Here is a 25,954-nt window from a genome sequence, read left to right on the forward strand (position 1 = left end):
TGCAGTTTAAAAACAGAGAACATTGTTATTAGCAGTTGCAAAGTTAGGGTAGTTGCTACATTGTATGACAGCAGTGGTACTTTTTCGGAAGCTGGACTTTTGAAAAAGAATTGTTTGACTTTTGTTCGTTTGACGGCTTACTGTTGCTACTGTCTTGGACATAGTGTATACAGAGAGGACTTGGTGGTAATTGCTGCAGTGCTACAATGTATCACTGGAGCAGCAGAATAATGTAGTTCTGTCATTTTGTAGCAATAGAATCCCAGAATACTGTCTGCTGTTCTCCAATTTTGGCTGACTGTTTTTTAGTCTGCTAGATGTTTTATTTCATATTCCCTCTCTGTCTGTGTGGTTGAGAGGTAGCTACATCACTGATGTTCTTCATGTTTCACTGTTGCAGTCATTACATTTGGGTTATGTGCTTGCAGGTAGCCCTCAGTCGGCCTGATTATCAAAGTCGTGGGTCCTGCGTCGGTTGCTGTCTCATCTTCCATGACGTCAGGTAGTCAGGGGTATAAAGCATGCAGCTGACGCCATTACGTCAGTCTTTCTTGCCGTGCGGTAGCAGAAGCAGTTCACAAGTGCCGGTCGGCCGACTTCTGAAATTTTCGTTTTTGAGCTTCAGATCCGAAGTCTTTAACTAAGCTAATTACCCTGTTGGAGATCCTATTTCTTGCTCTAAACCGATGTCAGTAAAAGTTAACAATTGTATTTCTTTTGGAAAGCAAATACCAAATAAAGATTTTCATTCGTACTGCATTCCTTGCTTAGGCCCAGACCACGATGTACCTCGCTGTCGGTTTTGTACCTTATTCAAACCTCAAACTATTCATCATCTGTTCATTTTCGTATCTAAATATTTCGGTACTCGGTTCAATTATCCAGAAATGGCTTTGGTAAGCCACCCGACTACCGACATTTCAAAAAAGCGCAAAGATAAAGACAGAGACAGACCGAATAGGTCCAAAGCTGCCGACGCTTCTCTTAAGCTAGTTGCCAGTTCGCCGGTATTCAGTGAGGCGCTTTCGCAGCCCCTGATACCCGCTACTTCAGATTCACAGGCCTCTACTGAGACCCATTCGGAGTCCAGTATGCCGCGAGATGCTTCTTCGACTGTGGAACCTGTGGATGTTTCTACCTTGGATGGGTCCGGAGCCACTGTGCAGGCACTGGCTTCTGAGGGTGTATTCAGGCCTACTGACTTGCATATTAAACCGACGCCATCTTCTTCTTCAAGGCCTAAAACTCGACCCATGCCTAGAAAACTGATACTCGGACCACATGGTCAGGCCCCTATGCCTAAAGAACAAATGATAAGAATGGCTGAAGACCTTATTACTCTAATCAGGGGAAGCCACCCTTTTCCCTCTAAGAGACCTAGAACTGATTTTCCTTCTGATTCTTCTGATCAGGATTCTGAAATTTCTGTTTTCTCTGATGACCAGGAGTTGCCCTTATCCACCTATGAGGATTCTGATGCAGAGGACTCCATTCCCTCTGCTTCCCCTCCAGAGAATTTCTCTTTTGGTGAAACCTTGCATACTCTTAGGGAGCATTTCCGCTGGGAAAGCCAGGATTACGCTGACTCCAAAAAAAGGCTTCGGGAATTCTTACTAATACCTCAACACAGGCCTTTAGCTAACCCTCCTGTACTGGACATTGTAGATGATGCCTTCTCGGAATCTAGCCTGGCCCCTGCCTCTTTACCTCTGGCTCCCAGAAAACCTGACCGGTATTACAGGGTACCTGACTCTCACAAGTTCCTCTTTAAGAATCCTACTGCGAATCCTTAGACCATTTCACAGGGACCCAAAGGCATTAAGGCTACTACTGCCAAAAACCATACCACCTCTGATAGAGATTCCAGGGCCCTGGACAGACGGGGTAAGAAGGTATACACTTCTGCAACTTTGGCCATTAGGGCCTTAAACTGTCAGTTTCATATGTTAAAGTATTGGCAACATATTATTGGATTGCTTAAACAGAAAATGATGTTGATTCCTGACTGTGCTGAAAATAAAGAATTACAGAATTTAATGCATTCTGCTGAACAAGTTGGAAAACATACTTTGCAATGTGGTTTTGATTCATTAGAGGCATCTTGCAGGGCTGCTGTCACTGGGTCTGTACTTAGAAGGCATGCTTGGCTTAAGGAACAATCTTTGCCAGATCATGTTAAAGCTAAATTACTGGATGCTCCCTTAAACCAAGACCACCTGTTTGGCAACAAAGCAGAAGAAGTACTTAAAAAGATGGAGGAAAAAGCTAAATCTATGCAAACTGTTAAAGATTTCTTACAAGTACAGCCTCCCAGATTTAGTAGGCACCGGCCTTCTAAGAATTGGTCCTTTCCTGCCGCTTCCAGGCCTTCTCAGTCCAAACCCAGAACCAGCAGAACACCCAGGTTTCAGTCCCAAGGTACTCACAGGCCTAAGCATTGGGGGCTCCCATTTCCAAATCTGGGAGTAGTAAGACACTCCCCTATGGTAAACTGTCACAATGACTTAACTTTAAACCTTCCAAGCCCTGCTCAACTGACTGTTCCTTTAGGGGGAAAGATCGCCCTGCATGCAAAAAAACTGGAAACTCATTAGCCAAGACAAATGGGTTTTAAATATAGTTTCCCAAGGATACAGATTTCACTTCCATTCCTTACCAACCCCAAACGGTTGGCCAGACCTACCCCCAAATCAGTGGGCAGATGCTCAAAAGCAAGTTCTCTCTCTTCTAAGCATCAGAGCTGTTCTGCCTGTCCCAGAAGAAGAAGAATGGGGGCAAGGTTTCTACTCAAGACTTTTCCTGGTACCCAGAAAAGACAATTCCTGGCGTCCTATCCTGGACCTGTCTATCCTAAACACTTTTTTTGGTAATCCTAAAATTCAAAATGCTAACTCTTCATCAGCTGCTTCCCATGCTAGGCAAAAATCCCTGGTTGGCAACACTGGATTTAAAGGAAGCCTATCTGCACATACCAATAAGGGAATCTTGCAGACGATACCTATGCTTCAGAGCAGGCTACATGCACGATCAGTTCTCTGCACTGCCCTTTGGCTTATCTACTGTGCCCAGGGTATTCACAGTGTGCCTAGCTCCAGTCATTGCATTTTGCAGGCAAAGAAATATTCAAATATGCCCATACCTGGACGATTGTCTAATTCAAGCAGAAAGCCAGGACATACTATTAAACCATCTGGCATCTGTAAAGAAATTACTAACTTCTCTGGGGTACACCAGAAACGAAAAGAAATCACATCTACTACCCTGCCAACAAATTGTATTCCTGGGAGCAAGCTTGAATACAACTTCCAAGATGGCCTACCTCACGCCAGAGAAACAAGTATACTTCACAGCCTACTTAAAAAAAACTGGCCACAAAGACCCAGCTATCTGCAAGGAAAATACTGCAAGCCTTGGGGTTCATGGCCTCTTGCATTCTACTAATTCCATATGCAAGACTGCATATGAGGAAACTACAATGGTATCTAAAAAGCCTATGGTGTCAACATTCTCAGGACCTAGAATCAATGATTCCTATCATACCATGTCTAAAGATAGAGTTCCTTTGGTGAGCAGAGGCCTGCCACCAGAACAAGGGACTGCCATTCACTCTACCCCCTACCACTCAAACTCTAACAACAGACGCATCAGACTATGCATTGGGGCTCACTTGGCAGGGCAGTGCATTCAGGGCAAATGGAACCCGAGGCAAATGCACCTGCATATCAGTCAAAAAGAAATGTTAGCTGTACAGAATGATCCAACAGCCTTCAAGGACCACATTCTTCCAGGACAATTATTGGTAAAGACGGACAACACCACTGTTATGTGGTACATAAACAAGCAGGGGGGAACCCACTCATACCCTCCCTGCAGACTAGCCATGGCTCTATGGAACACAGCCTTGAGCTACCAAGTGCACCTACAAGCTCAATTCCTGCCAGGCAAGCTAAATACACTGGCAGACGACCTAAGCAGAAATCTCATGGGCCCACATGAGTGGAAACTGGATCCAAAGATATTCAACATTTTGAGAAACAAATGGGGGAGCCCAGAGATGGACCTGTTTGCCTCCCCTCAGAACTACCAATTGGACAAATTCTGTACAAGGACTCCCCACAGACAAGCTTGGAAAGTGGATGCCCTGTCCTTCACATGGAAAAACCTATCAGTTTTTGCCTTTCCCCCTCTGTCTCTCCTCTCTAAAGTGCTACTAAAGATCAAACAGGACAAAATACTTATTGCACCAGACTGGCCACGCCAACACTGGCACCCCCTCTTGCTCAATGTGTCACTTCTGGAACCATGGCACCTGCCTCAGACCCCTGCCCTGCTGTCCCAGCAGGAGGGCCAGATTCTGCACCCTCAGCTTCAAACCATGAATTTTGCAGCCTGGCTAATTTCATGATCTCTCCGTTACCATCCCTCAGTAAACAAGTGATGGATGTCATTCTAGAGGCAAGGAGGCCTAGTACTAGAAAATTCAATGCTGAAAAATGGATAAGATTTTGTTCCTGGAATCAAACACAGGGGATGGATACAGCTGTGCCCAATTTACCGCACATTCTTCAATACTTAACTGAGCTGCTTCACAAGGGCCTTTCCTTTTCTTCCATCAGAATTCATGCCTCAGCAATTTCAGCTCATTATAATACAGAGCCACCCCTCTTTTTTTCATCCATTGATGAAGCAATTCTCAGAGGGGCCACAATCTTAAGACCACCCAGGAGAGCCCCTACTCCAGCCTGGGACCTTAACTTAACTTTGTATTGGAAAAGCTCACTCTACCTCCATTTGAGCCAGCTGCAAATGCAGAGTTGAAATTCCTTCCTTGGAAAACAGCCTTCCTTCTAGCCATCACTTCAGCAAGAAGGATGACTGAATTACAGGCCCTCATGGCAGTGGAGCCTTTCATCATCTTTCATGTGGACAGGGTGTCCCTCAGGACCAACCCCTCCTTTATGCCTAAGGTGGTATCCAGTGTGGCCCTTAATCAGTCCATTCATTTGCCAACCTTCTTTTCTAATCCACAGAACAAAGGGGAACGAATACTGCAGTCCTTGGATGTGCACAGACAACTTAGATTTTACATGGATAGGACTAAGCCTCTCAGGAAATCTGAACAGCTGCTGGTTGCATTTGATTCATAGTATGATTCATAGATTCATAGTATGATTCATAGATTAGTACTTTGCTAACTGCCCTTGTGAGCCATTTTAAGCCTAGCTAATTATCCCTTGTGAGACTCAAACCCTGCACCTCTTGTGTATAAGGCAGACACCTTGACCATTAGGCCACCCTCCCAACCAAGCATTTGCTGCAGGGGCAGAGGGGAAGTCCATTTCAAAGCAAACCATTTCCAAGTGGATAGGCCATTACATTCATTTCTGCTATAAACACCATGGAAAACCTACCTACCTTCTGTAGATAGTCCAGTAGTGGAGAAATCCTCAAACAGATCCATTTTCCTTCCTATCTAAACAGACAACTGAAACAGTTCTTTTCCAGGACTCCTTGCAAAAAGGCTTGGAAAACAGATGCATTTTCAGTCCCGTGCACGAGGATGTTTCTTTATGCTTTTCCAGTTTCCTCTAATTTCTGATGCCTTTCTAAAGATCAGCAATAACCTGGCAAAATGTTATTGATGACTCTCTTTTGGCCCAGAAAACACTGATTCTTCCATTTTATGCAACTAACTATATGAAATTGTTGAAAGGTTCCTCATAAATGTGGACTTGTACACATAGGACAACAGATCCATGATTCATTCTAGCATTCATAGTCATAATCTGTGTGGATGATAGGCTTTTGATCCCTTTTAGGCAACTTTTTAATCTGGATATGCAGTGGATGTTGAAGAACGCAAGAAAGCCTGTTATCTGAAAATCTTACTTAGCCAAATGTAAGAGATTTTCTTTTTAGTGCAAAAATAAAGAATAGGACCCATCAGAAGTGGGGGAGACACCATCTGTGTGAATTGCTCAATTCTGGTTTAGCATACACTTCAATAAAGGTACCCCTCTAGGCCATTTCAGCATGTCTACCACTTGACCGCCCCCTTCTTTATCTCAAGTTAAATAGTTTTTAATGGGATTTTGCATATGATGCCGTCAAGGACAAAGATGGCTCATTCTTTGATGTGAATTTTGTTTTTATTTTATTTTATTTAACATAAAAATGCCAAAAAGTGCATAGTTATCCCCTTTGGAAAAAACAAAGTACCCGCAAACTACCACATAGGTGATAGTCCCCTAAATACAGAAAATGTAATAAGGGATCTGGGGACCCAAGTAGATAGTAAATTCTCCTTTGATAATCATATTGCCAAGGTGGTTAGAAAATCCTTGTGTGGCCCACCTAATCACAAAAGGGTTCGCATCTAGAACAAAAGAGGTTATTGTGCCTCTCTAGTCATCACTCATTAGCCCCATCATAGAATACAACACCCCATTTGGGATGTACCTTACAAGACACCTGCAACAGCTGGAAAAGACCACAAAAGTACCTCACCAATTGGATTACTGGCCTCGAACAGATGCCCTATGTAGCCCGACTCAAGAAACTCCAGCTGTACTCGGTTGCATACCGCTTACTCAGAGGTGATCTCTGCCTGACATACAAGGTCATGTCCAACCCAGAATTGATGGACATGCTCCACCTAAAAAAAACAAATTCCGGAGAGCCACATGCTCTAGAGATATAAACCTCACCACAACGATAAATAGGACATGCTGGAGGGATATATTCCTATCCCAGAGACTTCCCATGCTTTGCAACAGGATTCCAATATACATCAGGCAGAGCCCCTCACTAACACTCGAGAAACCTTGATGGGTGGATAGGAAACAGAAATTTTACCCCGGGGATCACTGTCGTGGCTCTGCTGAACAGTGGCGCAGGGAACTAATGGCTCTGCTGGACAGAGGCACAGGGAACTAATCTAAGGGGATGGCAAAAGCCAACACATTTTGGCTAGGCTTATAAATGCTCTTGGGCAGATAGCCTAGTACTTACCTATGAACCTATTTGTTTACTAGGAAAGTTCGACTTGGAACGAACCAGTTTTCAGTGGTGGCCTGGGGAGAAATACTCCAGACACGTGTTTGTAACGTGGGAAGAAACCCACTTGAATGCAGGGAGGACATGCAGACTCTACACAGAGGGCACCCCAGCTGAGAATCGAACCGAGGAACCTCTTGCTGTGAGGTAACGATAACTGCTGCACACACTTACTAGTTCTGGGGAAGGTAACTGTATTTTCATTTGAATCTGCAGTCACTTCTGAAATTTTCTAACTTGCTGGACACTTTGATTTCTGCTAGACAGGTTTCTGAATTGTACACCATCATGTCTAGTCTGCCTTATTGATCTTTCACAAAAATTCGGTGAGTCTAGGAAATCTCTTCCCTTATAACTAATGTCTGTAAATCTGTCAGATTATGCATCTCACTGTTTAACCTCAAATCAGGAAATGTAGAATACTTTGTTGCCTGGATGTTGACAGACAGCTGAGCTATTTTTTGGATCATAGGTAAGGACTAGGCTAGCTGCCCTTTTGGGCCATTTTAAGCCTAGCCAATTTTCCTTCCAAAGGTGAGACTCAAACCCCGTTTGTGTAGTTTAGTTATAATAATGGTAGACATTGAAGTAGATTGCTGTTGCAGTACTAGCACCCTCCCTCCATCTCCCTTATTTAATCCCCTGGCTGGGGTGGGGTACTCTTCTTTCCTTGCTCTTGTGACAGGATCTTACTAAGAGCTTTAGGATTTAGTACCCCTTTTTAAGGCAAGAATGCTTTGAGTTTTGGCATGTCCATACATTTCTGGAACTGGTTCTGTTTCAAAATATTTTTAGAACCATTGATGATGGTGCTGTCAGTTCTGTCACTTGTATCCAATAGCTGGCAGGCATAGTATGTTTTAACCACAAGAGTTAGCACTACAGTGATAGGAAAAGACATATGTCATATTACTAAATTCAAAATTCAGATTTATTTCTTTGTTTCTGTCAAGCAAGTCACAGTGAATTATAGAATAAAACAAACAATCATTAAATGATAGTTTATTTAAGGCCAAACCAAACAAAATGCTTTTGAGAGACCTCTTTAAATCTAATCATCATGGGGGACTCTCTCAGCTACTTTGGTTGGAGATTTCAGAGGCATAGCGCCTGTTGTGAAAAATACTGAATAATACTGCTGTCAAGCCATGCCCTAGGAACTGTGAACGGCCGCACAAAAAAGTTGGCCCTAGGGGCATTTCGAGACTGTGAGGAAGCAAGAGTTCTTTCTCATAAAGGAGACTGAAGTTGTGCAGAGATAAGTACACTAACACAAAGTAATTATTTACTAAGCTGGCCAGCTGTATAGGCTCAGTGTCTAATAGGTACTATATTGATAACAGGAAGTACCATTAAGTAGTTAGGCTGCAAGAGTTCTTTGCTAGCTGGGGATGCTTAAATTTTAAGTTAGAAAGTACTGGGTGGAAGGAGTTGGCTTTATTTGCTAAGCTGTGTACTTAACAGAAAACATCCTACCATCATGAAGGCATTCATCTATAGCTCATGTTTAGACTGCAATGTATGATTGAGAAAATTCTATTATAATTTTGTGCCGTTTTCCAACAGGTAAGATCAACACACCGATGGAGTACAAGGGAGAGCTGGCATCTTATGATATGAGACTCAGGTAACTATAAAACACTAAGTTATTTAGACACACATAATAAGGAAATATAGTGAACTTGTTTTACATTTGTTCCATGAATAGTAAAGCAGTACATATATTTTTATGCCCACCATCCGCAGGATGCTGCCTGATGGCTTCACTACCAGTACCAAGTTAGGCCATTCATTCAGGATCCAAGAGAAAGGCATTCCCAGGTGAGGTGGGAGCCGTGTGGCCCTTTTGTTCCTGCCCAAAGACCTAAATCAGCCCTCTCTGTTCTGGAGAGTTTTGTGTGATAGGGAATGGGCCAGCTTGCTTGTCATGGAGTGTACCATACCCTCTCCCAGTAGATGAACTCCCACCCCCCGGCAGCTCTTCCAGGTCTGCAATCTCTGTCTTTTGAGGGGAAGTGTAACTGTGCATGCCATGTTCCCCTCAATTTCATAGTACTTGATACACTATGACAGCATGGACTTGGCTAGCTTGGACTCCACTGGGTAATACCTAGTGCTAATACTAGATGTCACCCTTATGGCAAGCCAGAATTTCCTCCCTGTCCCAGGATGAGCAAGCTGGCAGAAGCTGCTCACTCCTATTACCATTGCTAGATGCTGTAGGCACCCGAGCTGCTAATTGAACTCTGGTTACCTGTGACACAGTGAGACTTTTATCAGTGTATGCCATGGAACTTGCTAGTGCAAAATAGCTTTTGAGGAATATTCTTCACTTCAGATCTTCCTCAAAGAACTTCTCTTCACTGTGGGATCTGAAAATCTGACATTGGGAGTTTCGACTCTGCTAACCTGTAGGACTATGGTTGGCAGGTACTTAGCCTGGCCCATAAAACTTTCCCAAAATAGTGAAGCCCCCTCTCCATTGTGCACAGTTCTAGGTGCTAAAGGTCCCTTCTCCATTTCTTCAGTCAGACGGTGAAGTTGGATCATCCAGAAGACTGCTTATGTCTGCTACTTCATCCTTTAGGATATTACTCTGGTAAATCATTCTTTTTCCTTTTGCATTATTAAGATCAAATCCTTCCTCTATTACTTTCTTATCATATATCTTTGACAGTGTAAATGTTCACGGCAAAGTTTTGGCAGGTTCCCGTCCCCCTTCTAAGGGTTGGATCCATTTTGGCATGTGTTACCCTGTTTGAAAACCATTTTTGGAATTTGTGCATGCTTTACATTTATAAGTATTGTACTGTTACTGTTTTTCTTATGTTGATTGGTGGTGGTGCTAAAGTATTTGTTGACTTTTGCTCACTATTATAGACAAGTCAAAAGGGTCAGTGCTTCTTCTGTAAGAAAATTATGCCCCCCAACAAGTAGTCAAGTGTGCTTCTATATCAAAACATCAACGTCTTACATTGTCGAATCCTAAAATATCGACACCTAACCATCGAAAACTAACAATAGCGAACGGCCACGTCATCTAATTCTTTCCTCAGGAAAGAATTCGGGTGGCCTTCCGGAAGCCAAAATAAACAAACACACAAACATAGTAGGGGGCTTCACCCCACCAAACAAAAACGTTCGCAATTGAGAACCAAATGAGGGTCCAGACCGAGACTGCTGCTAAATAGAATGATTTAATGTTCCAAAAGCACTGAACAAACAAGAACAATGGTACATTCAAGTTTAGTCTCCCACATCCCCCCCCCTAATTTCCTTAGCCACCATTTCAATTACGAAAAAAAACAAAGGAGGCTTGTGGGCAAGTTAAAGTGTCTTTAAAAAGTGCATTATTCATATTGTGTTTACTGATTTCATAAAAGTGTTCATATATTCTTAATTTAAGCTTTCTGTCTGTTTTGCCAACATAAAATGATCCACAAATTGAACAAAGAGCTAAATAAACCACACTGTCAGTGTTACAATTAGAAAAAGAATAGCTTTTAATGTGTTTATTCCTACTAGGGATAAAAATGCTGGAAGCATTAATAATGTGTGAACATTGGGAACATGAACCACATTTAAATGTCCCCACTCTTTTAGATGTACCTTGAACCACCTCCAAATTCAAATAACTTCTTAAAGTTGGTGTCCCTTCTATAAGTAAATTTTAAGGGTTGACTGTGTATTTGTTTGAGTTCTGATATTTGTTTGAAACGTTCCCATTCTCTAGAGACAGTTTGTTTAATGTACCCTGAATCACCTGTAAAATCCATAACATATGTCTCATCCCAATTTTTAGTGGAAGTATTAGAATTGTAACAAGAGTTAGGTCCTTCATCCTGCCCCAAAATAGGGGCAAATCTCTCTTTCCTACCTTCAATAACTTCTTTACTAATTTCACAAATCAAATTTTCAGGGTAACTTCGGTCTCGAAACATTTGGGTAACAAAGTCACATTCCTTTAAAAATTCAATATCTTCGGAAGTCATACGACTTATTCTAACTAACTGTCCTTTAAGTATGTTCTTTTTTTGAAAGAAAGGATGCCCACTATTGAAGTGGAGATATGAGTTGGAAAAGGTTGCTTTTCTACTGACTTTGGAAGAAAAGGATTGGTCTAATTTAACTAAAGAAATATCGAAATAAATTAGTTGTGGAGTATCACAATGGTAGGTAAAGTCCAAAAATTCTGTGGTACCTTTCAAGTAGGAAAGAAATTCAAAAAATCTTTCTTGTGAATCATTCCAGAAAATACAAATATCATCAAGAAAGCGTTTGTAAAAACACCAACAATTAGAAAACTCTGAATCAGTAACAAATAATTTTTCCCACCTAGACAAGACTATATTTGCATAAGTGGGGGCACATTTTGCCCCCATAGCAACCCCTCTCTCTTGTAAAATTCCCCCTCAAAGAACATAAAATTGTTCTTAAGAACTGTTTCCATTAATAACAAACATGTCGTAAAATCCTGCAAACTAAATTTTCCACTGTCTCTCATACTTTCCTCAAGCCACAATAAACCAATTTCATGAGGAATAGAACCAAATAGATCAACAATGTCCAAGGTTATGAAAAGTATATTAGGATGAAATAATTCAGGTTTTACCTGCCTAAGAAAGTCCCAGGAATCCTTTAAAACAGTAACCCCCTCACTTGAGAGTGTTTTCAACTTAACATCCACATATTTTGCTAAAGAGGTAGTAATAGAACCCTCAGAGGAAACAATAAGTCTTAAAGGTGGATCCACGGGGTCCTTGTGGACCTTTGGAATACCAAATACTGATGGTGTCCTTGGATATTTGTTGAACAAAAAATTGTAAATATCTAAATCAATAGATCCTTCTAACAACAAATCATTTAAAAGAAGATTAATTTTAGAGTAAGCTATATTAATTTCGTTCAAAGATGACTTAGAATATTTAATATCATTGGACAACATAAATTTCATTTTTGATTCATACAAAATGTAATCCATAAGCACTGTTCCACCCCCTTTGTCAGGTTGCATAATTCTCACAGCTTTATTGTTCATCAATTCATTCAGTAATAACTTCTCATTTTTGGATAGGTTAGAATTAACTCTATGGGTATTAATAGTATTTCTAATCTCCCTTTCCAATATTAACTCTAAATTCTTAAGCTGTGGGTGCAAGGGGGGGTTAAAAGTGCTTTTTTTCTTAAAAAATGGTTGTGTAGATATGTTGTCAGAACCTGAAAAAATTAAAGCCAAATTTTTCTTTCTTAAAAATAATTTCATGTCTACAAGGGCTTTGGCAGTACTTGCTTTCCTTACTGGAATAAATTTAAAACCTTTACAAAATAATTCAAAATGACCTAAAGTAATAGGTACCACACTATAGTTAAAAATTTTATAGTTCTTATACTCTAAAATAAAACCTTTCTGAACAATTTCATTACCTACATTTTGATTGTAATTAACTAATACCTGGGGTTTCCCCTCTGATTGTAATAATTGCTGTAATATACTGGTTTCTTCTTCCGTATCCTGTCGGACCTCCGTAAAGGGGGGGGGGATCTAAAGGGTCATTTTCATTAATAACAGGGAAATCATCATAAAAAACTTCATCATGAACATGTGGAGGTGCCCTAGACCTAATATGTGTACCTGTGTATCTTTCATTGGTATCAACATTAAAAGGCCTTGGTTTGGGATATGCTGTACCCTCCTCATATTCCTTGATATCCCTTTTTAATTTACCTTCCTTCCGCTTCATATTGTTACAACAATCCAAATCAATTTGTTTAAAAATGTTAAAATACAAAGATGTTTCTGACTCTACATTAAACAAGAGGTCCTGAATAATGTTGGAATTAACAGCCTCCATTTTCTCCAACAATGTTACCCTCATTCTCTCATTCTCAGTAACAATAGCCTCTACAATATCCAAACCACACATCAAAAATCTTAATAAGTTGGGTGTGAAAAGTAGAACCTTCAACCACACGATTCAGAAACTTGCAAACTCGCAAGCCCTTGGGTACTATATTTCTATTTAGACATTCTTTCAAAAAGACATTGTCACAACCCAAACGTTTGTACTTGTCCATATAGAATTGTAAAAAATCCAAACTCTCCCTGTAAGTCCTAGAACTTTTGTCATGTACATTAACTTCCAACTGATTAGAATTAATAGTGTAATTCTTCTTAATAAAATCATTGTAGTTAAAGTTACGAGCTGAATTTGAAAAGTCACCTTGCACACCATTTCCGTCAGCCCTGTTGCTGGAATTGCTTATATTCTGTTCGTCAGCGTTGTCAACAAAATTAGAGCGCAACAACTGGGGAATCTCGTCATAGTCGTGTAAATCCAAACGAGTAGAGTTAGAATCTTGTTGCTTTGGGTTTGAATTGTGCACCGGACGTTCCCCATTGGGAAGGCAATCCCTCAACTTAGCTCGAAGTGGTCCAGTGTAACTGGAAGCTAGCGTAACAATAGACTGACATGCAGGGGTGAGCAACTCAACCAATTGGCAAAGTTGGCCAATCACTTTCCTGAGTTCACCTTTCTCCCCTACTCGAATGTCAGACTCGGTCTCAGCCCCTGACAACTCAGCCATCTCGTACCACAAACTGTAACCAAACCTCGGAGTTGGAAAGCGAACAAGAAAACACCAAACCAAACGAAAACGTTCGCAATTGAGAACCAAATGAGGGTCCAGACCAAGACTGCTGCTAAATAGAATGATTTAATGTTCCAAAAGCACTGAACACACAAGAACAATGGTACATTCAAGTTTAGTCTCCCACATACCCCCCCTAATTTCCTTAGCCACCATTTCAATTACGAAAAAAACAAAGGAGGCTTGTGGGCAAGTTAAAGTGTGTTTAAAAAGTGCATTATTCATATTGTGTTTACTGATTTCATAAAAGTGTTCATATATTCTTAATTTAAGCTTTCTCTCCGTTTTGCCAACATAAAATGATCCACAAATTGAACAAAGAGCTAAATAAACCACACCGTTGGTGTTACAATTAGAAAAAGAATAGCTTTTAATGCGTTTATTCCTACTAGGGATATAAATGCTGGAAGCATTAATAATGTGTGAACATTGGGAACATGAACCACATTTAAATGTCCCCACTCTTTTAGATGTACCTTGAACCCTTGAACCACCTCCAAATTCAAATAACTTCTTAAAGTTGGTGTCCCTTCTATAAGTAAATTTTAAGGGTTGACTGTGTATTTGTTTGAGTTCTGATATTTGTTTGAAACGTTCCCATTCTCTAGAGACAGTTTGTTTAATGTACCCTGAATCACCTGTAAAATCCATAACATATGTCTCATCCCAATTTTTAGTGGAAGTATTAGAATTGTAACAAGAGTTAGGTCCTTCATCCTGCCCCAAAATAGGGGCAAATCTCTCTTTCCTGCCTTCAATAACTTCTTTACTAATTTCACAAATCAAATTTTCAGGGTAACTTCGGTCTCTAAACATTTGGGTAACAAAGTCACATTCCTTTAAAAATTCAATATCTTCGGAAGTCATACGACTTATTCTAACTAACTGTCCTTTAAGTATGTTCTTTTTTTGAAAGAAAGGATGCCCACTATTGAAGTGGAGATATGAGTTGGAAAAGGTTCCTTTTCTACTGACTTTGGAAGAAAAGGAATGGTCTAATTTAACTAAAGAAATATCTAAATAAATTAGTTGTTGAGTATCACAATGGTAGGTAAAGTCCAAAAATTCTGTGGTACCTTTCAAGTAGGAAAGAATTCGGGTGGCCTTCCGTAAACAAAATAAACAAACACACAAACATAGTAGGGGGCTTCACCCCCCCAACTAAATATACCAACTTTGAGATCGCTCTACATTGGGGAAAGGGCAAATCCCTAATAACGGCCATGTGAATTCTTTCCCGAGGAAAGAATTTGATAATGTGGCCTTTCGCTATTGTAAGCATTCGATGATTAAGCATTCGACAATTTAAGCTGTCGACAATTCAATAGGAACCCTAAAGTGCTTGGGTAAAGATCATTTATTTTAAAAGAATGCATAGTGTGTGTTTCATTTAAATCTCTTACAGTTAAAGAAAGACAAAATCATCTAAAGTTAGAGAACCTTAGGGCTATCCCTGTAGCTGGCCCCAGGACAGCTTCTACCTCTAGGTCCTTTCTTCCCAAGAGGAAAATGCACTCAGACAAAGTTGGTCATCTTATTGCCAAAAAAAGGTAAAGTAGCTGAGTCTGCTACTGTTAAAGATGCAGGTGATGTCTTTGCTATTTTAGCTTCTTCTGCCAGACCTTTTTCTGGTCTGGCTACAGTTAATAGGGATCCCCTTGCCTCTTTTTGTTCTGAGAGTGTTTTATGTCTTTGGAACTGGAGCTCTGAACCCCCCCCCCCCAGGCATTACTCATTCTCATCTGGTAAACACAATAGGTCATTTTTCTAGGTGAACTACCAGAAAATATAGCAGACCTTTTTCCAGGTTCAGCAGTTTTGATCTCAAGTGTCTTCTTCTGCTAACCTCAGAGACTCTAGGGTAACTTTTGCTGGACTTTTCTAGCCCAACTCTGGACCCTTCGTCTCTGGCTGTGCTTGAGCTCCACTCCCATCCAGACTGTCAGTCAACTTGTTGACTTTGGCATCCGCTCAAGTGGCTCTTTCAGGATCAATGCCTTCCAACTCAACAGTCCCGCTGTCAACAGAGCCTTTGGCACTAAAGACTTTAAGTTCAACCTCCTAAAGGTTGATTTGTTCATCAATGTCTTGGCATTGACCACAGTCTCTTTCATTCCTTTCTCAGACTAAACTGTTAGCACTGCTCTTAACTGAGATGCAGGCAGCCCTCTTGGTCTCAAGTTTCAGGGCTGTAACTTTGATCTCGATCATGGGACTAGTGCTTTCAGTCTCAGGGATGGGACTGATGCCAGCTACTTTCAGCTTCTTGATCTTTGTGGCAATGGGATTGTTCCAAGTCCTGGTGCCTGGGATGCAGGCATTCCTGTATTAGTCTTTTCCTGAGGTGATCCATGCCATGGCTAATTTGAGATCATCCTCTGGTTTATCTGCCGTACCTCCCTTTCTGGTCCAGGAAGGACAGACCAGAGGACCTTCCTAAGATGCCTGTCACATGTCCAGCACACAGTTCTTTTTTTCATAACTTGGCTTACCCACCCAGAGACTAGACCCAGTGTAAGAAGGACATTGACTGCTTAATCTCAGGCACAAATGATGATCAACAAGGTGATTTCTCTTGTCTTTTCTAAGATAATATTTGGGGAAATTCTGGAGCTCATCGTGGTCAAGGCAAAGTGGTCCCAGGACACCTGCACCCATGGAATCTGAGCACAGCCTTGTAGAAGCCTTTTGATGTCCCATATCTTCCTCTTGGGTGGTTCCACCAATAGACGAGTTGTTAGGATTAGTAGCTTACAATGTGTGGAAAAGTCTGGATGTGTTGGCTTCCATTCCAAAGTGTTCTGATAAGATTCTCTGTCTTTGAAGGATTGTCTCATCTGGTCACAGAATCTAGTAATGGAATCTGTTGTGGTTTCGGACTCTGTCAAGAAGCCTCCAGAGCCTTAGTCTAAAGCCATTCAGTCCCCCAACAAGGAGATGCACACCTTAGTTAGATGTGGAAAGTGGGTCTTCTCATCTTCCACCTTCGCTTTGAGGACTCCGAGCAAATTATTGATATGGAGCGGTTTGAAAGAGATTTGGTAGACCATATGAGCAAGACTCCGGAAGAGTTTCCAGAATCTGATGCCAAGATGTCCAAACTGTCAGTTTCCAGTTCCACTGTCAGTCAATCCATCTATTTTACATATTGTACTGGTCTTACTATTTCTGCAACACCTAACTCTGTCTTACATACGTTGCTGAGAACAATACAGCCCATATTATGAAAGCTCTCTTTGACTTGTAATGCCAAATTACAGGAGGAGGAGAGATAAGAGCAACACTATCTCTAAGATTGGGATTAAGTTACAGTCTACTCCGTATCCATTTGCTGCGACTGATTACAGCCCTCACCAGCTTTAGTTTAGCTCTCCCAATGGGACAGCTTTCACTGTTCTTGGCAAATGTCACAAAGATCATGGCATTTTCCAAAATGGGCATGCTTCCAGAGGAAGAAGATCTCAGCAAAACAATCAGGGGTCATGCGGTCTTTCTTTTGCAGTGCATGTTTAAAATTTCTGAGGGATTGCCAGATTGCTGCACTGTGTGAAGTTTGAGTACAACTGTTTCTCCATCTGGACAAGTGTGAGGTCATTATATGTGATAGATGGATAAGAGACATTATATCTAGGGACTATTCATTTCTCTTTTTGTCCTTCAACAGTCCGCAATCCCTTCCACCTTCACGACATTCCAACCAATCAGAAAACTGTGGCCAAGCTTCGGGTTCAAGACCTGTTTCTAAAGAGAGACATCCAAAAAGTTGTACCACATCAGGAATGGTACAGTTTTACTTAAGATTCTTTTTAGTGCCCATAAAGAATCAGAACCTCAGGCACATTTTCAGTTTGAGTAGCCTATATCAGCACATTGTGAAGATGCCATTTTGAATGGTTATGGTACAATTCACCCTTCCTTGCCTATCAAAGGGGACTGGTTGCATTTTCTGGTGCTTCATGATACATACTTGCATCTCATTGTCACAAAGAAATCAATCATTTTCATTTCAGTATGTTGTCTTTCTGTCTGTGACCAGAAGTGTTCACCAAATGCATGTCCACAACTGTGGCCATTCTTAAGCTAAAAGTGTCCAAGGTCTTTCCTTGCCTAAATGATGGACTCCTTGCAGCACCATTCATGCAGAGTCTGACTGTATTCAGAGGTTCACTCCTCAGTCTGTTTTATTTCTGGGGTATGATGGTCAACTTTACAAAATAGCAGGTGATGTCCACTCAAAAAAAAAATCATAGAGTACAGTCTGGACACCTTGACCTGCTGTCTGGCATTCAGTCTACAGTTCAAAGTTTAATCATAAGAAATATTGTCCCAACCTACTTTTTTGGTCTTTGAGTTCTTGGCCTGATGGCTTCCATGATTTTTGTAGTTCCCTCTGCAAGACTGTTCATGGGCATCCTTTACTGAACTCCCAAGATACGACAGAATAACTTCTAGATTATTTTGATGCTCCTTTAAATATTTAAAAAAAAAAATGCAAGGACCATCTATGCTGATCGACTAGAGTCATACCTGTTTCAAGACAGATCCTTTCAAAGTTCTGTCTTCAATGTGAGAGTAGCCATGGATGCCTCTGTTCTTGTGTGAGGGGCATTGTGTGGAGCAGACATTTCAAGGAATGTGGCCTCCTTAAGAAACCTGTCTGCTCATCAGTATTCTGCACATGAAGGCCATCCTTTTCGCCTTGCAGGTGCCAGGGCTCTCTACATTCCATTGCAGTTACCATTCACTCCAACACTATGGCAGTAGTTTGGTACATAAACAAACAAGAGGGAATGCATACCTGTCCCCTTTGTCAGGAGGCCATGGGAGTATGGGATTGAGCCCTTTCCTCAAACTGCTTTTTGTTGCTACCTGTATCCCAGGGCAGGCCAGCACTCTTTCAGAGAGGCTCATTTGATGCCTCCTGATAGCATATGCATGGTCCCGTAACCTGTTGACATTGTTAGCTCTGTTTTATCATTGGGGAACACTTTACTGTAATCTTGTCGCATCCTCATTCAGCCACAAGTGCAGCAATTACTTTTTATTTATTCTTCCCTCAAGAAAATTTCTCAGGGATGCTATTCCAAAAGTGGCATTCAGGCCTTATTTAAATCTTTCTCCCATTGGCCATTATCCCAGAGTTGTAAAGAAAGCCATAGTGTGCAAAGCCAAGGTCATCCTGATACCTCTTTATGGTACTAACAGATATGATTTCACTTTTGGTCAGGCTGCTAGAGATGAAACCCTCCATGAGCCTTCTGTCCCACCCATCTAGCCAGTCACACCTGAGCTTTCAGTCCTTGAAAAAGAAAAACCTGCATTTTTTTCAAGTTCCATCGATAACTAGGAACCCTTCATTTCCAACTTGGGTCAGAACCCTTAATTCTGCCCAAAAACACAGGTACCAAGAAGACTTATCACTTCAGATGGGCTCATTGCTCAGTCTGGGCTGCAGACAGAAATCTAGAACTTTTTATTGTTCCTGTCGCATGTCTTGGAATATATTTTTCATGTTTCTGATGCAGGACAGTGTTTTTCTTCAATTAAAGTTCATATGGCAGCCATTTCTGATTTCTATCAAGATACAGTCTTTTTATCTTGAGCCCCTCTCAAAATTTGCAAAACTTTCCTTAGAATGCCTTCCTGATACGTCCTCCAGTCAAGTCTCATGTTCTCACATGAGATATTCACTTAGTTCTGGAAAAACGTTACCTTATCTGCATTTGAGCCATCTTCTTTGGCTGGCTTAAAATTAATTTTTGGGACAACTATATTTGGTGGCTTTTACTTCAGCAAGAAAGACATTAGAGTTGTTCATAGGTTGGTACTAGGCTGTCGGCCCTAGGGCCTCTACAAGCCTAGCCATAACAATTCCCTGGCTATTTCTTCCCACACTGTTTACTTCCCTGGACCCCTGTCTAGCAGGGCGACTGATGTGATCCCCGGGGTGAATTTCCTTTCTCCCATCCAATCATCAGGGTTCCTTTTGAAGAGGGCCAAAGAGGCGCTCTGCTTGACATGAATGGGCAGTCTATTCCAGAGTCTGGGGAGTCTCTGGGTCAGGAACCTATCCCTACAGCATGTTTTGTTTATTGTGATGACAAGGCTTAGATCCATGGAGCATGTGGCTCAAATGGATTGGGATTTCTTAAAGTGTAGCATGTCCAACAGCTCTGGGTTTGACATGACCATGTATGTTAAGCAGAGATCACCTCTGAGTAGACGATATGTGGCAGAGTATAGCTGGAGTTTTTTAAGGCAGTCAGCATAGGGCATCTGCTTTAAGCCTGTGATTCTTTTTGTAAGGTATTTCTGTGGCCTTTCCAGTTGTTGCAGATGTCTTGAGAGGTACATACCAAATGGGGCGTTGTATTCTATAATGGGTGTAATGAGGGATGAGTACAGTGGGACAATGACCTCCTTTTTTCTGGATGAAAAGCCCTTAGTGATGATGAGGTGTGCCACATAGAAGGATTTCCTGACTGTTGTGGCGATGTGGTTATCGAAGGTGAGACCACTGTCCACCTGTGTCCCCAAGTCTGACCACACTTTCGGTGTTTAGTGTACTGCCACCTTTGTGGTAATTCATGGGTACATGTTTTTTCCCAAAGGAGATAACTATACATTTCTTGGCACTGAGTTTGAGCCCATAGCTCTGGCACCATGCATCTGTTTCTGTAAGGCCCTTTTGTAGAATATCCACATCATTTGGGGATTCAGTAATGGCTCCCAGTTTGCAGTCATCTGCGAACTTTGTTAGCCAGAGTCCCTTAGTGTTGGCCTGTACTTCAGAGAAGTAGATGCCAAACAAGAGCTGTCCCAGGACTGAACCCGGAGGTACTCCACTTGTCACGTGTCTGGAGATGGATTTGGAGTCGGCTACTTTTACAGTGTGGGCTCTGTCAGTAAGACAGTTGGCAACCCATCGAGTGACGTAGGGATTAATGCCCAGCTTAGTAAGTCTATCTATAATTCCAGAGTGGGGGGTGATATCAAAGGCCTTGGTGAGGTCCAGATAGGCTGTGTGGACCGTCTTACCCTCGTCCACGGCTCTGGAGACTAATTCGAAGAAGTCAGTCAGGTTCAGGAGACAAGATTGGCCCTTCACGAACCCAAACTGGGTGGGGTCCAGTGTTTGAAGATTGCCAATGTCTATGTTTATAAGTTCCATGATAATATGTTCCATGGCCTTGCGATTCAGGCTCGTCAGACTGATGGGGCAGTAGTTCCCGGGATCCAAGGTGGATCCCCCCTTGTGGAGTGGGATAACTGTAGCTGTGCGCCACTCAGTGGGCATGAAGCCTGAGGTGAGGCTATGATTAAACATGACACTTAGGTGAGGTGCCAGTTCATTTTGTAGTTCATGTAGTACACAGCCCGGGATGTCATCTGGTCCCATGGATGCTGTATTCTTAGCTGTGGAGAGTGGATTTTTTTACCTGTGTGGCCGCTATTACTGGAATTTGGCAATCTTCCGGTATTGAGATGGGCCATTTAGGGGGTGAGAGGGGGTGAAGTTGCCACTAACTTGATCTGCCAGGATATTGGCGATATACTTGGGATCAGTATATTTAATGCCATTCTGTTGTAGCTCAGAGCAGATCTGAGCATTGCCATTTAGATTCTTGACATAGTTATAGAATGCCTTGTGGTTGTCTTTGGAATCTTTGGCAATTTTATTTTCATAACTAGCTTTGGAGGATTTTGTGAGGATCTAGCTTCTTACTGAGGCTGGTAAGGGAGTTTTTTGCATCCTGGGATTTTCCTCTTTTCTGCACCAGTTTCTTCCTTTTGTTGTAAAGTTTGTTTATGGCAGGGGACCACCAGATTGGCTTCCTTTTTCTGGAGGAGAGCATCTTGGTTTTGTTTGGGATGGCACAATTCATGCATGAGTGGATGTGCTCATACAGTGCCTTAGTGTAGGATTCAGCAGTCGAACTTTCAGTTCCTGTCTGCATGGGTGTCATGAAGTTTGTCACTTCTGACTTGAGTAGCATGAAGTTGGCTTTGGAGAAGTTTTTTTATGGAGGTTTCCTTACTGGGGGGTGGGGTTGAGATGTGGATGTTAAGGGTGATTAGCTTATGGTCAGACCTGACCAATGAGGGAGTGACCATAGGTATGGAGCATCGATTTCCCATGTTGGTAATGACCAGGTCTAGGATATTGGAGCCCCTGGTGGGACCATGGATTAGTTGATTGAGGCCGCTGGAATTTATGAATTCCAAGAACCGTTGGGCAAAGGTGTTGGTACATGAGTAGTTTTCCCATTTAATGGCAGGGTAGTTGAAATCACCCAGTATTAGGGTGTTTGGTTGTATCTTAATATTTTCCAGTATGTTTAGAAAGGTGTAGTGAGAATTTTGGGGCATGGTGGGGGATCTGTAGCAAGCTACAGTTTGGATTGCAGTCTTACCTAGTGTTAGTTGCACCTGGAGAATTTCAGACGCATTGTATTGGGCAACTAGCCTGGTGGTGTGAATATCTTTGGTGAATATGGACACTCCTCCACCTTTAGCGTTTCGGTCCTGGTTTGGTGCCCGAAAAGTGTGGTAAGAGTTGTAGCCTGGTATTGCAGGAGTGCTCTCTGGAGCCCTGAACCAGGTCTCAGTTACTGCACAAATATTGATGTTCTTCATTTTTAGGAGTGCCTCGAGAGAGAGTGCATTTTGAGGTTTAGACTTCTAGTATTGAGTAGCATTACCTTCAGAATTTGCCTGCTTGTACCTGTTGCGGTGGTGGCTTTGTCCTTTGAACTTTGCCTAAAAAAGGGACTATAGGGGTGGCAAGAACCTTAGCCAGTAACCCGAATCCCAGGGGTGATAGGTGCAGACCATCTCTGGCAAAGCATCGTGATCTGTCGATCATGTCGTCCCAGGCAGACAAATGCTGGATCCCCTTTGAATGACACCAGAAGCTTAGCCAATTGTTGAAGTCAGTCATTTTGTCCTTATATTGTGGTATCATTCTGGGTGAAGGCAGGATGCTACTCAGGGCTAGGGTCATACTTGCCTGGGCCACATAATTCGAGGGCTCTTCCATGTCTCTTTTCATGTTGTCGAGGGAGGTACGTCTCAAGTCATTCACTCCAACATGGACAATGACAGTCATATTTGTACTTTTTGTGGAGTGACTTGAGTGCATGCATTATGTGGCGTTTCCTGGCACCCGACAGGCAGCTGACTGTAATTTTCTCCTTGTTCAGCCTGGTGAGTGGGACATCAGTGTGCTTGACTGTAGAGTAAAATACAGGAGCTGATTTCCCTTGCCTTAGCAAGGTACTTTGCAATTATATGCTGTTTAGTGCTTATGATTAATTTCTCCTTATTAATAAGGAGAGTCGAGTGCTTGTATCAGTTTAAGGCTTCCTAGTGCTTTCCAGTAGGTATTAGAGCAAGTGCTAGTCACAGGGATGCTTAAAGGTAAGATGAAAAAAAATGGTTTATCCTAAACACTGCAGTGTGCACTAGATAAGTTAGATGTGAAAGTAGATAACTTAACTTTGACCTGTCTAAAAAGTTAAGTTTTAGTGGAGAGTCACTATTTTTAAAACAGCAAGATAGATTGAAAGGGGGTGGTCACTTTTGTATTCTGGTACTATGAAATACAGCAGGAAGGCCAATAAATTTAAATAGTTGAAGGGGAGTGATTTCACAAAATGATAATTTTGTGCTTACTCACACAAGCCAGTGAAAGCAGAGAGGAAATGAGATATATGGTCAAATTAATATAAGAGGCAGACAACTAGAAAGACAGTGGTATTTAAGAACACGACAGTAAGCAGGTGGGAGGGTGGGGAAAAAAATGTCTGCCCGACTCACAAGAGACAGAGCTGTGGTCTCTTTTGATGCAAGCCTTGTGCACTTATTCACCTTGTCTCACCTTTCATAAAGATTGGGTTACCTTAGAACTAGTCATTCCTCCACGGAGTATAAATATAAAGGAACCATGTAGATCTTCCAGTTTCCTTCTCCAGTTATTCTAGTAGGCAATGAATATCTGCATTATATGAATGTATATGGTCAGCTTATGTTTTATTTGAACAGAAATAATCCAACAAGGAAAAATCATCAACTTTTTGTCTCCTTTTCTTACAGAATTTAGGCCACAAGGGATCCAGAGTTAACTTGTCTTCTTGACCTTCTTAATGCATCACTTAACACTACCAAAAGCATGGCAGACCTCATTGCCTCAGCCTACATACTGCTAGAGTTGCGGCTACCTTGCAGGTCATCTTAAAATGCATTGGTGGATAATCTTTCTACATGTTTTACATGGGCATTCCAGAATGCTTTCACTTTGCTTATTAGTTGGATATGGTCTTCAAGTCCAGGTTGGCTTTAGAAGGTACTATCATCAAAGGGATTCTGTTGTGAATCACCCCAAGGGTTTAACTTGGGACTCTGTTGTACAAGTAACTGAGATGAACTCACAGCATCACATACAAGAGTTATGTACTTACTGTAGTGACAGAGCCACATTGGCAATTTGAATTCCATCAGTGAAACTGCTCTCTTGTCCCCTGCATAGGGTTCTGCTGGACATTGTCCTTTTATAGCCAACTTGTGGTTTACTTTTAGCTGTTTTCTTGGTCACTGCAACCAATGTGGTTCTAAGAACTTGAGAAGGTGGCCTCTGGTAGCTAGGATTGTGTGCAGTAAGGAGGACCTCTGGTAGTCTAGGAAGGTTTAATGGGCCCAGCTTAAGTACCTGTTGTTGAACTACCAATGCATATCTACTGTTAATAGTAAGTGCATGATTTTTTTCATTAATTATACTATTTCCTGTCTGTCTTTTGCTCTTGCTTCTTTAAGTAAATGTGGAATTCTTATCCTAACCATTTTCAGGCGGTCATGTTTTTCTGTCAGTTGTGTCATGAAATTGCATTTGCTAATATGTAAGACTATTCCTTTTCATACAAACGAGATCTTTGTGAAAACAATAATGTTTTCTTCCAAAATTTTTGCTTTAAGTGCCTCTTAAACCGTGCATGCACCTCCCAGTATTTTTCATCATCTCAAAACAGGGAAATGTGTATTCTTCATATGTTGTAGGTATTTATGTTAAGGAGGATGAAACAATTTTTTCTACCTTGCTTCTAACATAGAAGGTGTTTTCCAAATGGTTGGCATAGTTCTTCATCTTTTGTACTACAGTGCTAACCGGTACTTGATCACTGAAGCCAATGGTCACACCCTTTTTTATTGCATCTGCTGCAGATGCTTGCTCAGTGAACACTAACATCAAGATTTGCTCTCTGCACCTTAATACCAGCAGTTATATTGTTTGGAAGGACAGGTTTTTTTTCAGATCATTTTGCCTTGACTCCCTCCTCTTTTTTTGTCTGGCTGATTCCTCTCTCCATTCTTGTGTTTGGATATTGCTTAGGATTCTACCCAGGGTGTTAACCACACTTTGGGCTCTTATAGGTTCAAAGGTTCATACTATGCTATCTGCCCTGGGGCATTTATAAGCCTAGCCCGATTGTGTTTGGCTTATGCCACCCCTTGATTTGAGTATACTGTGCCCTTTTTAAAGTTTAGTTTACTGTGCCTCTGTCTAATAGTGACACGGAAGTAATCCCCGGGACAAACCTACGATCCCCCATCCACTCATCAAGATTCTTCTTGAAGAGAGTCAGTGAGGTGCTCTGCCTAACATGAATTGGAATTCTGTTAGAGCGAAGGGAGCCTCTGGGTTATGAATCTGTCACTCGAGCATGTTCTATTTATTTCTGTGCTGAGGTTCAAGTCCCTCGAGCGTGTGGCTCTAAGGGATTTAGATTTACTGAGGTGGAGCATGTCCATTAATTCTGGGTTGGACATAGCTTTATATGTCAGGCATAAATTGCCTCAAAGTAGGCGGTATGCAACTGAGTAGAGCTGGAGTTTTTTTATCCGAGCAGCATATGGCATCTGTTTGAGTCCCTTGATCATCCTGGTGAGGTACTTTTGGGGTCTTTCTAATTGCTGCAGGTGTCGGGTAAGGTACATCCCAAAGGGGGCATTGTATTCTATGATGGGCCTGATGAGGGATGAATAAAGGGGCACAATTACCTCTCTTGATCTAGATGTGAATTCTTTCATGATGAGGTGGGCTATGTAGAAGGTCTTTCTAACCACTTTGGCAATGTGGTTGTCAAAGGAGAGATTGCTGTCAACTTGGCTCCCCAGATCCCTAATTACTTTCTCTGTACTTAATGGGTTACCACCTATGTGGTAATTTGTGGGAACATTGTTTTTGCCAAAGGGT

At 41.7% G+C, this 25,954-nt stretch overlaps 1 protein-coding gene across 2 annotated transcripts in view; it reads left to right on the forward strand.

Moving 5' to 3' along the window:
* The window catches only part of IDH3B (isocitrate dehydrogenase (NAD(+)) 3 non-catalytic subunit beta), a 687,127-nt gene that overhangs the window by 234,091 nt on the left and 427,082 nt on the right, over positions 1-25,954 (forward strand). For both annotated transcript variants that reach the window (XM_044063995.1, XM_044063993.1), the window contains exon 5: positions 8,623-8,683. In XM_044063995.1, the coding sequence (XP_043919930.1) occupies positions 8,623-8,683 (61 nt within the window). The remainder of the gene's footprint in view (positions 1-8,622; positions 8,684-25,954) is intronic.

Source organism: Protopterus annectens, chromosome 2.part2 (genome assembly GCF_019279795.1).
Source record: "Protopterus annectens isolate FY-2018-M chromosome 2.part2, PAN1.0, whole genome shotgun sequence".
Taxonomy (NCBI): Eukaryota; Metazoa; Chordata; order Ceratodontiformes; family Protopteridae; genus Protopterus; species Protopterus annectens.